A 16,913-nucleotide genomic window follows, 5' to 3' on the forward strand; every position below is an offset into this window, starting at 1 on the left:
TCCGGTGATGGGTATGAGCCCTCAAGGTAAGAAAGGCTGGGGACCACTGCTCCACCCTATACTGTATCACCCTGTGTGCGCTTGTCTCACCACATATAACTATATGTACGTTGCAAGTTCCACTAAAACGTTGTGAAAATTTGTGCAAAACTCCAGGCGTACACAGAATCAGCGCAGGAGAGGCTGAAGAACATTGGAGCAAACGTTTTGCGACTTTTTAAAAATATCCAATTGCTTAATCAGCTGAAAACATGTGGAAACCCCAAACCATGCCAACAATGGCGAGAATAAAAAACACATAAAGACAAAAAAGAGGCGCAAATGAATAACAGGTGAAAAACGTCCTAAAATAGACAAAAAGCAGGTGCAAAGCCAATAATGAATAAGGCCCGAAGACAGCGGCTCCAGCCTGACAGATATTTAGGGTGACTAACCGCCATAAATAAGGAACGCAAAAAGGGACCAAAGTCCAGATGGTTCCAGTCATAGCACTCATTATACAGATAGCCACCTGAGACACATTTCCACAGGTGCCTGTGAGGCATAACTTCATGCCTGAGAAAATGTCTATTTTTAAGGGTAATTATCATAACACTGTGTTTTTTATTAGGAAAATTCTGAATACATTGATAAAGTCCACATTTGGATGTGGTGGAAAATGAAAAAGAAAAACTCTACCCAGCCCGCCATTTTTTCGTAAGCACGTCCTTTGTGGAGTTGTGCGCTGCGCTCCATTGTTAATAAAGCATGTTGAATACGAAAAAGAAAAAAAACTGACGTGAAAATGGAGCGCGTTGGACCGCAGGCAAAGAGGTCACGTGAGGAAGGCGGGGCGGCGAGTGAATAGAGGTCACGTGAGGGGGGAGGAGCCCCGTGTGTTGTTAGTGTATGGAAGGCATGTAAATGATTGGGAATAGCAGGCAGAGAGTTCCAGGCTCCACAGCGGCACAAGAGGAGGGATCTCGCGTATCGGCGCTCTGCTACCATGAAGGCCAGCTGCAGTGTGCCCAAATTCCTCACTAAAATATGGTCTCTGGTGGAAGACCCGAGGAACAGCGAATACATCTGCTGGAGCCAAGTAAGCGCGGCCCGAGGCTTTGTATTGTCGCGTGTGTACGGTCCCCTCCATGGTGGGGCCTGTGCCGTCTGCTGTCGGCCGGGCAATGCATGTGGGATGAATGGCCGTGTATGAGGGGAGACAACCCGCACTGTGAGAACAGGGCACAGTGACTAATGGCCGGTATGGGGTATTATCCGGGGTATCAGGTCACTAATACCAGCCATTATCTGGGGGAGACATCCTGCACAGTAACTAATGGCCGGTATGGGGTATTATCCGGGGTATCAGGTCACTAATACCAGCCATTATCTGGGGGGCATCCTGCACAGTGACTAATGGCTGGTATGGGGTATTATCCGGGGTATCAGGTCACTAATACCAGCCATTATCTGGGGGAGACATCCTGCACAGTAACTAATGGCCGGTATGGGGTATTATCCGGGGTATCAGGTCACTAATACCAGCCATTATCTGGGGGACATCCTGCACAGTGACTAATGGCCAGGTGTGGGGTATTACCCGGGGTATCAGGTCACTAATTCCAGCCATTATCTGGGGGGACATCCTGCACAGTGACTAATGGCCGGGTATGGGGTATTATCTGGGGTATCAAGTCATGTATACCAGCCATTATCTGGGGGGGACATCCTGCACAGTGACTAATGGCCGGTATGGGGTATTACCGGGGTATCTGGTCACTAATTCCAGCCATTATCTGGGGGGACATCCTGCACAGTGACAAATGGCCGGTATGGGGTATTATCCGGGGTATCAGATCACTAATACCAGCCATTATCTGGGCGGACATCCTGCACAGTGACTAATGGCCGGGTGTGGGGTATTAGGTCACTAATACCAGCCATTATCTGGGGGACATTCTGCACAGTGACTAATGGCCGGGTATGGGGTATTATCCGGGGTATCAAGTCATGTATACCGGCCATTATCTGGGGGGCATTCTGCACAGTGACTAATGGCCGGGTATGGGGTATCAGGTCATGTATACCAGCAATTATCTGGGGGACATTCTGCACAGTTACTAATGGCCGGGTATGGGGTGTTACCCAGGGTATCAAGTTACTAATACCAGCCATTATCTGGGGGGACATCCTGCACAGTGACTCATGGCCGAGTATGGGGTATTACTCTGGGTATAAGGTCATTACTACCAGCCATTATATGGGGGAGACATCCTGCACAGTGAGAACAGGGCACAGTGACTGATGGCCGAGTATGGGGTATTACTCGGGGTATAAGGTCATTACGATCAGCCATTATCTGAAGGAGACATCCCGCACTGAGAGAGCAGGGCATAGTGACTAATGGTCGGGTATGAGGTATCAGGTCATTACTACCAGCCATTATCTGTGGGTACATTCTGCACAGGACACAGTGACTAATGGCCTGGTATGGGGTATTACCTGGGTTATCAGGTCATTACTACCTGCCATGTACTTAACGCATTCACTCACATCACCATAAAGCCAGCAGAATACCTTCAACCTAATATTCTTCCAATGGTTGGTGCTATTGTTATGCACTTTGCAGAGGGACCCAACAAGACTGGTAGCAAACCAACAAAGGTGCAGCCACAGATGCATTTGGCACAAGCTGCCCAGCTAGGCGAGCCCTTGAGGGCCGAGAATACTCTTCACAATGCTCCCACTAAATGGAAGAGGGACTTTGGCAGAGCCCTTTCCAGGCCTGCTCTTGCGTTATAACAGGCGGCTGGTGCCTAGTTAAGAACCAGGTGAGTACCTGTGTAACAACCCCTGAAAAGATAGCAACGCTAATGCTAGCACCACTCACCACCACAGCACATAGGTACTGCAATAAACAGCAAAGTACTAAGCAGGGAGCAGGATAAAATAGCCTGCCTAATGATTAGGTGTTGAATACCTCCCAATCATCCCCAGACAGCCACTCCCTGCTAGCTTGCACAGCAGAATGACTATAATTCCACCACTGCATAGTGCCTGACAAAGCAGCGTCCTGCGTTGCCTGGCAACCGGGGAAATCGGTGGGAGACACGGCGTCCCGCATTCTACAACACCAGAACGCGATGCTCCATAAGATTGGGACAGTCTCCGTGCACGCGTGGTAGCTTCGTCACCAGGGTCAGGAGTATGGCTCCATTCCCAAGTGGAAGCACAGAATCACGATTCCTAACAGCTTTCCATGCCATGTTTCTTTTCTATAATCAGGTAAAACCGCGATAAGAAACATGAAGACAATATCTACCACCTGGGACCGCCAGTGGCGAAGATATTCTGTAAGGCTATGTGCCCACGATGTGGAAATGCCGCCGCGGAGACGCATTAAAATCGCTTGTTAAGATGTCTGCCATGTTTCCCAATGATGATCCACATGTGTTGTGCACATGCTGTGGAAATATCCGCTGCGGATTATCATTGCGGAAAAATCCGCAGCACAACCAATTTGGGCGCCCATTGACTTGCATTGAACCGCATAACATCCACATGTGTACATCAATGCGCGGATGGTACCCGGGTTGGGAGAAGAGGAGACTCATCCGACCCGGGTGCCATCATACCTGCAAGTTAAAAAAGAACCAGACAATGTGAACTGAGGTCTAAGATGGCAGACATACAAGAAACAGAGGCATGTTCACACTAGCAAAAAAGAAGCAAGACAAAAATATATCTCATACCCTACCATAATTATATATAAATGTAAAGCAAAATTGCATAATAAATATAGGGTACTTAGTGAACTATTTTTGATCAAAAAAAAGTATACAAGCCGTCCCACCAGCGGCAAGGTGACCCTAAATTGGGACGGTACCTATACTGCCTATATTAAAAACCTTACTGTATATCAAAGTTGAAGTAATGCATATAAAAGGGTAGACAAATAGGACCGGGTCCCAACTCCAGACCACCTAGGCCCGTGGTAAGCTACATATATACCAATCAGCTCAACAAAGGGCATGCCACACCCTTAAATTGCACAGAATGCAAACAAGTGAAAAAACCAGACAATGTGAACTGAGGTCTAAGATGGCAGACATTCAAGAAACAGAGGCATGTTCACACTAGCAAAAAAGAAGCAAGACAAAAATATATCTCATACCCTACCATAATTATATATAAATGTAAAGCAAAATTGCGTAATAAATATAGGCTACTTAGTGAACTATTTTTGATCAAAAAAAGTATACAAGCCGTCCCACCAGCGGCAAGGTGACCCTAAATTGGGACGGTACCTATACTGCCTATATTAAAAACCTTACTGTATATCAAAGTTGAAGTAATGCATATAAAAGGGTAGACAAATAGGACCGGGTCCCAACTCCAGACCACCTAGGCCCGTGGTAAGCTACATATATACCAATCAGCTCAACAAAGGGCATGCCACACCCTTAAATTGCACAGAATGCAAACAAGTCAAAAAACCAGACAATGTGAACTGAGGTCTAAGATGGCAGACATACAAGAAACAGAGGCATGTTCACACTAGCAAAAAAGAAGCAAGACAAAAATATATCTCATACCCTACCATAATTATATATAAATGTAAAGCAAAATTGCATAATAAATATAGGGTACTTAGTGAACTATTTTTGATCAAAAAAAGTATACAAGCCGTCCCACCAGCGGCAAGGTGACCCTAAATTGGGACGGTACCTATACTGCCTATATTAAAAACCTTACTGTATATCAAAGTTGAAGTAATGCATATAAAAGGGTAGACAAATAGGACCGGGTCCCAACTCCAGACCACCTAGGCCCGTGGTAAGCTACATATATACCAATCAGCTCAACAAAGGGCATGCCACACCCTTAAATCATACCTGCAAGTTAAAAAAGAATTATAAAGTAAAAACTAAAAAAAAATTCATTCTCACCACTCCGGTCTCTTCCCGGCCGCGATCCCCTCTCCTCGGCGGCCCACGGCGTACTGGCAGGACCTGCGGTGACGTCATTTAGTCAGCTGATGGTCATGCGACAGCTGACGTCAGCGGTCAGGTGATGGTCGCGTGATTAAATGACGTCAACGCAGGTCTTGCCAGTACACCGCGGGCCACAGAGGAGAGAGGAAGAGACCGGGGGCCGCCTGAGAAGTGAGTATAAGGTGTTTTTTTTTTTTTGTTGTTTTGTTTTTTACAATAGATGCTCAATTTTAAAGAAGAATTCTCTTCATAAGTTGGTCACACAATATAAATCCATGCCGGTTTCATGGACTTATATTGTATGACCAACTTGTCAAGCCCTTTTCCAAGTGATGCTCAAAAGCGCTTGTAAAAACGCTTAAACGCTTCTTCCTGGCAGAAAAAACGCATAGAAAATCTGCATGCGTTTTTTCTACCAGGGAGAGGAAAAAATGCTCAGGAAATTTTACATATACACTGCCTACCTTCTTGGATTGAATATATAAAATCTAATAGCTCTGTTCCTGCTGCTCTGATAAGGCGATCTCTATTCGCAAACATCCATCTTCACGGGTGATATGAATAAAAGGAAAAATTATTTAGAATGAAAGTTACAATTAAGAGATACAGTTAAGATATCAAAAAAATTCATATACGGGCCCCTATAAATATGATGAGGAGATCTGCCCTATTGCAAAATGGTGTAGTATTTAAAGGGGTTGTCCACTACTTTATATCCCCCCGACGCCCCTAAGACTTATTGTAATTACCTTACGTTGCAGATAATGCCTGTGAGCGGCGCTATCACTGACCCTCACAGGCATCACGTGATCCCTGGCTGCAGCTGGCTCTGACATCTGCTGATGTCACGACAAGTGCTGGCAGCAGCCAGGGGTCACGTTCTTCCTGGTTCCACGGTGGATGCCAGGCTGTGGGCGGGTTACTCCCCACGTCACACCCGGCATCCACCGCGCGCTCTGCCTCTCCCCATTCATTGGGAAAGCGCGCTGTGGATGCTGGGTGTGATGCGAGGGGTAACCCCTCCCACAACCCAGCAGCCACCGCGGGGACCCCAGCGCTGAGTCGTGACGTCAGAGGAGGGTCACGTGATGCCTGTGAGCGGCCACTGATAGCGCTGCTCACAGGCATTATCAGCAACAGAAGGTATTTACAATAAGTCTTAGGGGGCCCGGGGGGGATACCTTGGGGGGAGGGGAATAAAGTACTGGACATCTTCTTTAAATAAAAATTTCTGTTTCCCGGCCATGAAGTTTCTATTAATGACCGGACTGAATAATTAAACAATACTAGTTCTCAAGGACAATTCTGGTTCTGGAGATGTCCAGGCATCTTGTTTCTGTGAGTACATCTTATCTATAGATACGTGTTATTACAGGACATTCCAGCAGTATCTTCAGGCTTAGCCTTGGTTTGTTTTGACTGAAATAAAACCTGATTTAATAAAGCTGATTAATAGCTGGCATTTCACACATTGGTGGATTATAATAGCTGTATTGATTATTTTCTTTATCTGTTCCCTTTATCACAAGATAGATATATAATCAATAGCTTTTTTTTACAAGCTGGAAGCACACTGTAAATACACATGAAGATCTGAAATACAACATGTATACCTTTTTTTTAGGACTAGAAGACTCACTTTTTTTTTCCCCAAAATTTGGGAGGAAAGTGGGGATGTATCTTTTTAGTCTGAATGTAGCTTACGGGGGTAGAGGGGTAGCGGCGGTGGAGTGTGGTCACAGGAGGCAGGGTCGCCGCTGCACAAAGCCGGCGGCCACAGGAGTGGGGCGATGCTGCGGATTTTGATCTCCCAGCGGTGGGCTCCAGGAAAATGGCGCCGTAGGCGGCGCATGAGCAGATTACATGCCTTTTACATTTTATGGGCGTATTTAAATGTCTGATTTTGTCGTTGTGTTTCTGAAGACTGAGTACACACACACACAAAAATAGACCATTTCATTTTTGTTCGAATTCACAGATTAAACTCACCTGCCCATTCAAATCAATGGGTCCATGGTAAAAAGAAAACTTGACATGGACACCATCCATATGCCATCATTGTGCTGGTTGATTTTATCACGTTAATGAAATGTAACACACTATTCATGCTGCCCATGGGCAGCATGGATCAGAGCCTGGCTGCATGGTTGCACACATGTATATTTTCTGAAATGCTCTGGTGTTTAAGAGAAAATATAGTTGGAAATCTTCTCACTGCTCTAGTTGACAGGTGTCTGGCATGTGGGTACATAAGGAAAGGCCTGTCAATCACCTGGAGAAGAGAGAAGGGGGCGGCATTTGACTAGTCTCACACATTCCTATAGTCCTTGGCGGGATTGTCTAACTATATATTCTCTAAAACAAAGGAACATTCAGAGAAAAAATATACCTGGCTTCACTCGTGCAGACAAGCTCTGATTCATGCTGCCCATGGTTGGGGCAGCATAAATCAGATGACATGTTCCCTTTAATGGGTAGGTAAATATTTGTCATTTTTTAAGTAAAGAAAATGGATACACTGACCAATCATGGCCAAAAATAAGACCCTGCCCCCTGATGGAAATCGGTCATTTTTTTTAACCTGTTAGAAAAAATTGGTTCTGAAGGAGGCCTAATGTGCACATGTAGTGCTTGCAGGTGTTATATAATAATGCATTTTTTTAAGCACATGCCATGCACTTGAGTATTCTCTGTAGCTTGATATATGGGATGTACTAGTACACATCTATGGATGTATTATCTCATGACACCTTTGTATAGATGAGTGTTACACTAGTGGCCAAAATTGAGGCAACACCCTCAAGATTTATGAATTTTTAGCATTTTCCCAATACAAATACAAATTTCATGAATGTTTTTGATTTCACAGTAAAGTTTTTAAGTAGAAATAACAAAATCTCATAAAGAAACACTATTAGCAGGAAATGTGTTCATTTGTCAACACATTGGACACTATTGTCACACAGATGACTGTGGGAGAAAAGCCAATTATTTGTCCTATTTTCATATCTAACACTAAAATGTTAATACTTAGTTGGATAGCCTTTGGCCTTGATGACTGCCTGGTATCTGCTTGGCATTCTATCTACCAGTTTGTGTAAATCAGATGGTGTGATGATATGAAGCCATGATTTGATGATGGCTGCAATGAGTTCCTGCTTGTTTGAAGCCCGCTGTTTTGACACCGCTCTTTTGAGCCGAGCCCAGAGATTCTCAATAGGATTGAGATCTGGGTTGTTTCCTGGCCAATTCAATAGCTGGACATTTTTGTCCTTGAACCAAGAGAGACATTGTTTTAGATCTCTGGCATGGGGCTCCATCTTCCTGAAAAATAAACGGTGTCCCTTCACCAAATACATCACTTGCCGAAGGAATGGGTTTAGGCTGAAGGACTTCCTTGATGTACTTTTCAGCATTAACTGTTCCTTCAGTTACCTGCAGCCTACCACCTGCATCTCTGGACATGCAGCCCCCTACCATAACACTCAGAGGAGGCTTCATGGTGGGTACTGTACACTCTGGCAAGCAATCCTCTCCAGGTCGGCATCGAATGTAGCGGACACCGTCGCTGCCAAAGATGGATACTCGTGTCTCATCGCTCCATAAAACATTTCTCCATTGTTCAATGTTCCATTTAGAATGTTCTTTGGCCACTGCAGACGTTTCTGACGCTGTGAGGCATTCAAAAATGGCTTTTTGTGTGGTATTCTGGCTCTTAACCCCGCTTTTACCAATCGTGTACGAACCGTCTGATCGGACACTGTCACTCCAGTGTTGACAAGCTCCTTGTTGATGTCAACAGCAGTTGATTTCCTGTTATTTAGGGCGAAAATAACAATTTTTCGATCCGTCTGAGGAGTTGCAGCCTTCTTCCTTCCTCTACCTGGTTTATTCTTTCTCGAACCAGTCTCTTGAAGCCGCTTACACACTTCTGAGAATGCTGGCCGGTGAGATCCCTTTTCCAATTCGTGCTGCGATGTCCCAGTAACTGTACCCTTCTTCTCTTAAAGTAACAGCTTTGGCTCTCTTCTTAGGTGACCACTCCTGACTAATACTGCTTGCACAATATCGGTCTTAAATCACACCCAGGTCACTATAAACAAACATAGAATACATATCGCAGAAGAGAGCGTGTGGTCAAGGAAGTATGTCAGTGAAAACTTTCATTAAATAATGGTGATGGTGAAAAACTGCAGGTGTTGCCTCAATTTTGGCCACGAGTGTATGTCAGTAAAGAAGCTCTTGGGCCACAATGTGGTGCATGTGTAACAGAGTTCGCTATTTACCATGTGCTGTTTTATTATCTGCTGTCTTATGTGGCAGAGGGTCCCATGAGGTTTGGGTTCCAGATTCAGCTGCTACCTCTACACCAGGGGCTCAAACTCGGCTGTGTATATGGGCTGCACACGGAAAAAAATTTAATTTGGGGGGGCCGCATTCTTTGCAGGACAAAGTGACATTTTTAGTGATACCATTTTTTTTCTATACACCTTTTGAACATTTTTGCTGTTTATTTTATTTTTTATAGCTTGGGTCGTTACGGATGTGGCGATAATAAACGTGCACTGTTTTTTTGTTTACTTTAGTGTGTGTATGTGTGTATATGTATGTATATATATATATATATATATATATATATATATATATATATATATATATATATATATATATATATATATATATATATATATATATATATATATATATATATATATATATATATATATATATTCTCAAAAAAATAAAGGGAACAGTCAAATAACACATCCTAGATCTGAATGAATGAAATATTCTCATTGAATACTTTGTTCTGTACAAAGTTGAATGTGCTGACAACAAAATCACACAATCATCAATGGAAATCAAATTTATTAACCAATGGAGGCCTGGATTTGGAGTCACCCCCAAAATTAAAGTGGAAAAGCACACTACAGGCTGATTCAACTTTGATGTAATGTACTTAAAACAAGTCAAAATGAGGCTCAGTATTGTGTGTGGCCTCCACGTGCCTGTATGACCTCCCTACAACGCCTGGGCATGCTCCTGATGAGGCTGAGTATTGTGTGTGGCCTCCACGTGCCTGTATGACCTCCCTACAACGCCTGGGCATGCTCCTGATGAGGCTGAGTATTGTGTGTGGCCTCCACGTGCCTGTATGACCTCCCTACAACGCCTGAGCATGCTCCTGATGAGGCTGAGTATTGTGTGTGGCCTCCACGTGCCTGTATGACCTCCCTACAACGCCTGGGCATGCTCCTGATGAGGTTGCGGATGGTCTCCTGTGGGATCTCCTCCCAGACCTGGACTAAAGCATCCTCCAACTCCTGGACAGTCTGTGGTACAATGTGATGTTGGTGGATGGAGCGAGACATGATGTCCCAGATGTGCTCAATCGGATTCAGGTCTGGGGAACGGGCAGGCCAGTTCATAGCTTGAATGCCTTCATCTTGCAGGAACTGCTGACACACTCCAGCCACATGAGGTCTGGCATTGTCCTGCATTAGGAGGAACCCAGTGCCAACCGCACCAGCATATGGTCGCACAAGGTGTCTGAGGATCTCATCTCGGTACCTAATGGCAGTCAGGCTACCTCTGGCGAACTCATGGAGGGCTGTGTGGCCCTCCAAAAAACTGCCACCCCACACCATTAGTGACCCACTGTCAAACCGGTCATGTTGAAGGATGTTGCAGGCAGCAGATCGCTCTCCACGGCGTCTCCAGACTGTCATGTCTGTCACATGTGCTCAGTGTGAACCTACTTTCATCTGTGAAGAGCACAGGGTGCCAGTGGCGACTTTGCCAATCCTGGTGTTCTGTGGCAAATGTCAAGCGTCCTGCACGGTGTTGGGCTGTGAGCACAAACCCCATCTGTGGACGTTGGGCCCTCATACCACTCTTATGGAGTCAGTTACAAACCTTTTGTGCAGACACATGCACATTTGTGGCCAGCTGGAGGTCATTTTGCAGGGCTCTGGTAGCGGTCCTGCTGCTGGGTTGTTGCCCTCCTATGGCCCCCACCACTTCTGGTATACTGGCCTGTCTCCTGGTAGCTCCTCCAGCCTCTGGACACTACACTGACAGACACAGCAAACCTTCTTGCCACAGCTCTCATTGATGTGCTATCCTGGATGAGCTGCACTACCTGAGCACCTTCTGTGGGTTGTAGAGTCCGTCTCATGCTACCACGAGTGTGAAAGCACAACCAACATTCAAAAGTCACCAAAACATCAGCCAGAAAGCATTGATACTGAGATGTGGTCTGTGGTCCCCACCTGCAGAAACACTCCTTTATTGAGTGTGTCTTGATAATTGCCAATAATTTCCATCTATTGTCTATTCCATTTCCACAACAGCATGTGAAATTGATTGTCAATCAGTGTTGCTTCCTAAGTGGACAGTTTGATTTCACAGAAGTTTGATTTACTTGGAGTTATATTCTGTTGTTTGTGTTCCCTTTATTTTTTTGAGCAGTGTATATAAAGCAGCATTTTTAGTGACAAAATATTTTTTCATGCTTTATTTTGAAGTTTTTCTGGCAATAATCTTGTAGTAATGTGTCCCACCCTGGTCTGCTTCTTGTAATGTCCCCCATCTTTGGCCCTATCTTGTTGTAATATTCCATACTGGTCCCATCTTGTTGTAATGTCTCCCATCTTGGGCCCCATATTGTCGTAATGTCACATACTGGTCCCTATCTTCGCAAATACACTTAGAAAAATCCACATCAAGAGAATGGGGATATGTCATAGAGACACGTCTGTCAATATGAACGGCCCAACAACAGTGAAAAGATTGTATATATTATGTGGACAATAATGAATGGCAGACCATTCGGTTGAAAACACAGAAGATAGGAGAACCACCGAATGTCCAGTCCAAAATACAAGAAACCTAAATAAATATGAATATAAAAGGACCTTTATTGAAAATTGGTCAAAGTGGTGCTGCAAACACATGCAATCCCACCATATCACAAACTATGAACTAGTAAAAGCAAAATACATAGAACCATACAATGGGCAACATATGTTACAAATCCGCAGAATAAATAGTCAAAACGTATGTCAGAAAGAAATCACAGCATGAAGGACACATGTTTTTGTATATATAAGAGAAAATCACCAATTCATATGTCAGTGTGACTATGCTGTTGAAGTGGTACATCTATTTGAATATAATGTGCCCAATATTAAGCAGAAAGCCTGACATACCTGTATATGGGAAATGGAGGGATCACAGGAGAAGGCCCCGACGCGCATTTCGGACTGCAGTGTCCTTCGTCAGGGGGTGTTTGGTCTTTGGAAGCACGGACTATAAAAAGGGGTGTGTAGCCAATCGCTGACAATATGAAAAAGAAGGGGGATGCCGTATGTGCGGCGTGACTGCTCCGAAACCGGAAGTGCCTTGCAGGATCGCGTCAGAGGACACTGCAGTCCGAAACGCGCGTCGGGGCCTTCTCCTGTGATCCCTCCATTTCCCATATACAGGTATGTCAGGCTTTCTGCTTAATATTGGGCACATTATATTCAAATAGATGTACCACTTCAACAGCATAGTCACACTGACATATGAATTGGTGATTTTCTCTTATATATACAAAAACGTGTCCTTCATGCTGTGATTTCTTTCTGACATACGTTTTGACTATTTATTCTGCGGATTTGTAACATATGTTGCCCATTGTATGGTTCTATGTATTTTGCTTTTACTAGTTCATGGTTTGTGATATGGTGGGATTGCATGTGTTTGCAGCACCACTTTGACCAATTTTCAATAAAGGTCCTTTTATATTTATGTTTCTTGTATTTTGGACTGGACATTCGGTGGTTCTCCTATCTCCTGTGGTCCCTATCTTGTAGCAATGTGCCCATCCAGGCCCCCATGTTGGAGGAAGGTCCCCATTCAGGCCCCCATGTTGGAGGAAGGTCCCTTGTGTTGTTCTTCACATACACATATAAGAGAAAAAAAAAAAGATTCTTCTCACCTGTTGTCTGTTCCCTCGGCGTCCCTTCTGCACCTGTGGCCCGCAGGCACCATAGCCCCCTAGACGATTGCGGCCCGGTCCAGGAGCCGCCAAAATAAGCTCAATCAGGTTTAAGATGCTTATGTAATAATGCACACAGCTGGTATGGTGAAATCTGGTGATGGATCTGCTTTTACACAATAAAACTTGGCCTAATTGTTATCTGGTACGTATCTGTTACATAGGAGAGTCTTTGGGAACATAATTCACATTGCAGTCACTTTACCCATAAAGTAGCACAGGTGTGGAGTATTCTGAATTTATTCATTGCACAAAATACAACTTGCTCAGTTTGATACTTGTAGATGATCATGAAAATACAACTTGTATATATGATTATGAATTTGGATGCCAACATAACAACTAGTAATGGAACAAGTGCAGCAGTGGGTGCACAAATTCTATATGAAATCTCGATTAGTCCTAGTTTTCTACTACATATCACAGGCTGATACATTTTTTAGGTCAGAAGTGGGGAATTGGGAAATCTTTTTGAAAGCGCAGGTTCCTAAGCTTGCCATATGCATTAGTAGAAGCCCAAAGCTATGAATGGTGAGGTGTGACGTGAAACTAGCATCATAAATGGTTAAAATAGTAGGTGCTATTAAAAACAAGCATTTGATTACTGGCCACCTTTGTAGTCAATCTGTGGTGGCCAATCTGTTAGACAAAGCGTGTAGTGCTTGTAAGCGCTGCTCTGAAGCTGCCCAAGTAGCTGGACCCGGCCAGCCTCGGGGACCTCACGCTACTCCTATGCTACAGAGGTAAAGCTGCCTTCGCTTGCAGCTTTGGAGGCTGCACTGTTCGGGCCAGCTGCACAGGCATGACCTTCATTTGTAAAATTCAATAATACTCTTCATCTCCTCCCAGAGTCATCAATCATGTAGACATCTCAAAGACCCCTGACAATACAATAGCTTGGATTTGTGGTCGATTGTTCAATACATGGGAGTTGCCATTCTTCCATAGATTAGGAAAAAGCGAAACGCTATAGAAACAGAAATGGCATCTGATCTTGGTCAGACGTACCAGATTTTAGACTATATAGATTGACTGTCGGGTCTGAATGGTTGTTTTGGGAGTTTATTTTCCCTGGTGTCCCATGTGTCTCCCCACCTCATATGCTGGTAAATAATCCATACTTTCATTACACCCCTATTTTATCTTTGTTTTCAGGATGGAAACAGCTTCATTGTGTTGGATGAAGAAAGGTTTGCAAAAGAAATCCTGCCCAGACACTTCAAGCATAACAACATGGCTAGTTTTGTGAGACAGCTGAACTGGTGTAAGTTACGTCACCGTGTGGCATGGCAGCAAATAGAGTGTACGTGGCATTCAGTTTAAATGTACACGGAGTTTGGAGGCATTTTACCATAAGTTCACCTTCCTTGTCATTCTATACTAATGATTTATTAAGAAAAAAAATGAGGATGCTACTCTGTCACATGCCGAAGTATAATAATATCTAGCAGCAACGGAGCAGAATGCTAACAGTGAGTATATTACACACTGTCAGCATTCCACCGCCTAGGTACACATATACAATATTAACCTGTTCACACCCGAGCCTGTTTTTATGTTTTCACTCTTCAGACCAGGCCAAATTTTACAATTCTGACCAGTGTCACTTATTGTAGTAATAACTCTGCTTAGCTTCAAACTATATATATATATATATATATATATATATATATATATATATTATATATATATAACAGTACAGACCAAAAGTTTGGACACACCTTCTCATTTAAAGATTTTTCTGTATTTTCATGACTTTGAAAATTGTACATTCACACTGAAGGCATCAAAACTATGAATTAACACATGTGGAATTATATACTTAACAAAAAAGTGTGAAACAACTGAAAATATGTCTTATATTCGAGGTTCTTCAAAGTAGCCACCTTTTGCTTTGATGGCTGCTTTGCACACTCTTGGCATTCTCTTGATGAGCTTCAAGAGGTGGTCACCGGAAATGGTTTTCACTTCACAGGTGTGCCCTGTCAGGTTTAATAAGTGGGATTTCTTGCCTTATAAATGGGGTTGGGACCATAAGTTGTGTTGTGCAGAAGTCTGGTGGATACGCAGCTGATAGTCCTACTGAATAGACTTTTAGCTGCTTTTTTCTTGCCATAATACAAATTCTAAGTAAAGAAAAACGAGTGGCCATCATTACTAAGAAATTAAGGTCAGTCAATCCGAAAAATTGGGCAGACTTTGAAAATGTCTCCAAGTGCAGTTGCAAAAACCATCAAGCGCGACAAAGAAACTGGCTCACATGAGAACTGCCCCAGGAAAGGAAGACCAAGAGTCACCTCTGCTTCTGAGGATAAGTTTATCCGAGTCACCAGCCTCAGAAGTCGCAGGTTAACAGCAGCTCAGATTAGAGACCAGGTCAATGCCACACAGAGTTCTAGCAGCAGACACATCTCTTCAACAATTGTTAAGAGGAGACTTTGTGCAGCAGGCCTTCATGGTAAAATAGCTGCTAGGAAACCACTGCTAAGGACAGGCAACAAGCAGAAGAGACTTGTTTGGGCTAAAGAACACAAGGTATGGACATTAGACCAGTGGAAATCTGTGCTTTGGTCTGATGAGTCCAAATTTGAGATCTTTCGTTCCAACCACCGTGTCTTTGTGCGACGCAGAAAAGGTGAACGGATGGACTCTACATGCCTGGTTCCCACCGTGAAGCATGGAGGAGGAGGTGTGATGGTGTGGGGGTGCTTTGCTGGTGACACTGTTGGGGATTTATTCAAAATTGAAGGCATACTGAACCAGCATGGCTACCAAAGCATCTTGCAGCGGTATGCTATTCCATCTGGTTTGCGTTTAGTTGGACCATCATTTATTTTTCAACAGGACAATGACCCCAAACACACCTCCAGGCTGTGTAAGGGCTATTTGACGACCAAGAAGGAGAGTGATGGGGTGCTACGCCAGATGACCTGGCCTCCACAGTCACCAGACCTGAACCCAATCGAGATGGTTTGGGGTGAGCTGGACCGCAGAGTGAAGGCAAAAGGGCCAAAAAGTGCTAAGCATCTCTGGAAACTCCTTCAAGATTGTTGGAAGACCATTTCCGGTGACTACCTCTTGAAGCTCATCAAGAGAATGCCAAGAGTGTGCAAAGCAGCCATCAAAGCAAAAGGTGGCTACTTTGAAGAACCTCGAATATAAGACATATTTTCAGTTGTTTCACACTTTTTTGTTAAGTATATAATTCCACATGTGTTAATTCATAGTTTTGATGCCTTCAGTGTGAATGTACAATTTTCAAAGTCATGAAAATACAGAAAAATCTTTAAATGAGAAGGTGTGTCCAAACGTTTGGTCTGTACTGTGTGTGTGTGTGTGTGTGTGTATATATATATATATATGTGTGTATCTCTCTCTCTCTCTCTCTCTCTCTCTCTCTCTCTCTCTCTCTCTCTCTCTCTCTCTCTCTCTCTCTCTCTCTCTCTCTCTCTCTCTCTCTCTCTCTCTCTCTCTCTCTCTCTCTCTCACACACACTCACACACTCACACACTCACGCACCTCTTTAATACTTAACAGGAATCTGTTAGCAGGATTTTGCCCCCAAATGAGGCTGAGATTATAGTAAATCCTGAAGTCTGTGTCACTCCAGCTCTATTCCCCACTCGGCCCCACTGCCTCCTGCTGTCAGCTCCTTTGCCTGAAATCGCACAGTATAGGGGATGTCGGTTAAGCTGAAGGAGGCGGTGCTAGGCGGAGAATAGAGATGCAGTAGCAGGCTTCGAATCTACAAATGGCTCTTCAGTAACGGAGGAGCGGACCTTCTAGGTAAGTGTATTTCTAGACATTTCTGTGAAAGAACTACATGGGCTTAAAAATAGTGTTGGGGGTGAAATACTGCCAACAAGTTCACTTTAATAAAGGTAGTAGGAGTTTGT

General features: G+C 44.0%; 1 protein-coding gene across 4 annotated transcripts in view; it reads left to right on the top strand.

Annotated features, from left to right (window-relative positions):
* Positions 1-819: 819 nt before the first annotated feature.
* LOC141259656 (heat shock factor protein 2-like) overlaps positions 820-16,913 on the top strand; it is a 56,324-nt gene continuing 40,230 nt past the window's right edge. For 3 of the 4 annotated variants that reach the window (XR_012318447.1, XR_012318448.1, XM_073675946.1), the window contains exons 1-2: positions 821-1,078; positions 14,173-14,281. Coding sequence is in view for 2 of the 4 variants with exons in the window: in XM_073675946.1 (XP_073532047.1) it covers positions 986-1,078; positions 14,173-14,281 (202 nt within the window). In the remaining 2 variants the exon portion in view is untranslated. Of the gene's footprint in view, positions 1,079-14,172; positions 14,282-16,913 lie in introns of all 4 variants that reach the window. The other variant, XM_073675945.1, reaches the window with a different exon arrangement.

This window comes from Phyllobates terribilis, unplaced genomic scaffold (assembly GCF_046119375.1).
Source record: "Phyllobates terribilis strain yellow unplaced genomic scaffold, ASM4611937v1 Scaffold_3__8_contigs__length_932513732, whole genome shotgun sequence".
Lineage (NCBI taxonomy): Eukaryota > Metazoa > Chordata > Amphibia > Anura > Dendrobatidae > Phyllobates > Phyllobates terribilis.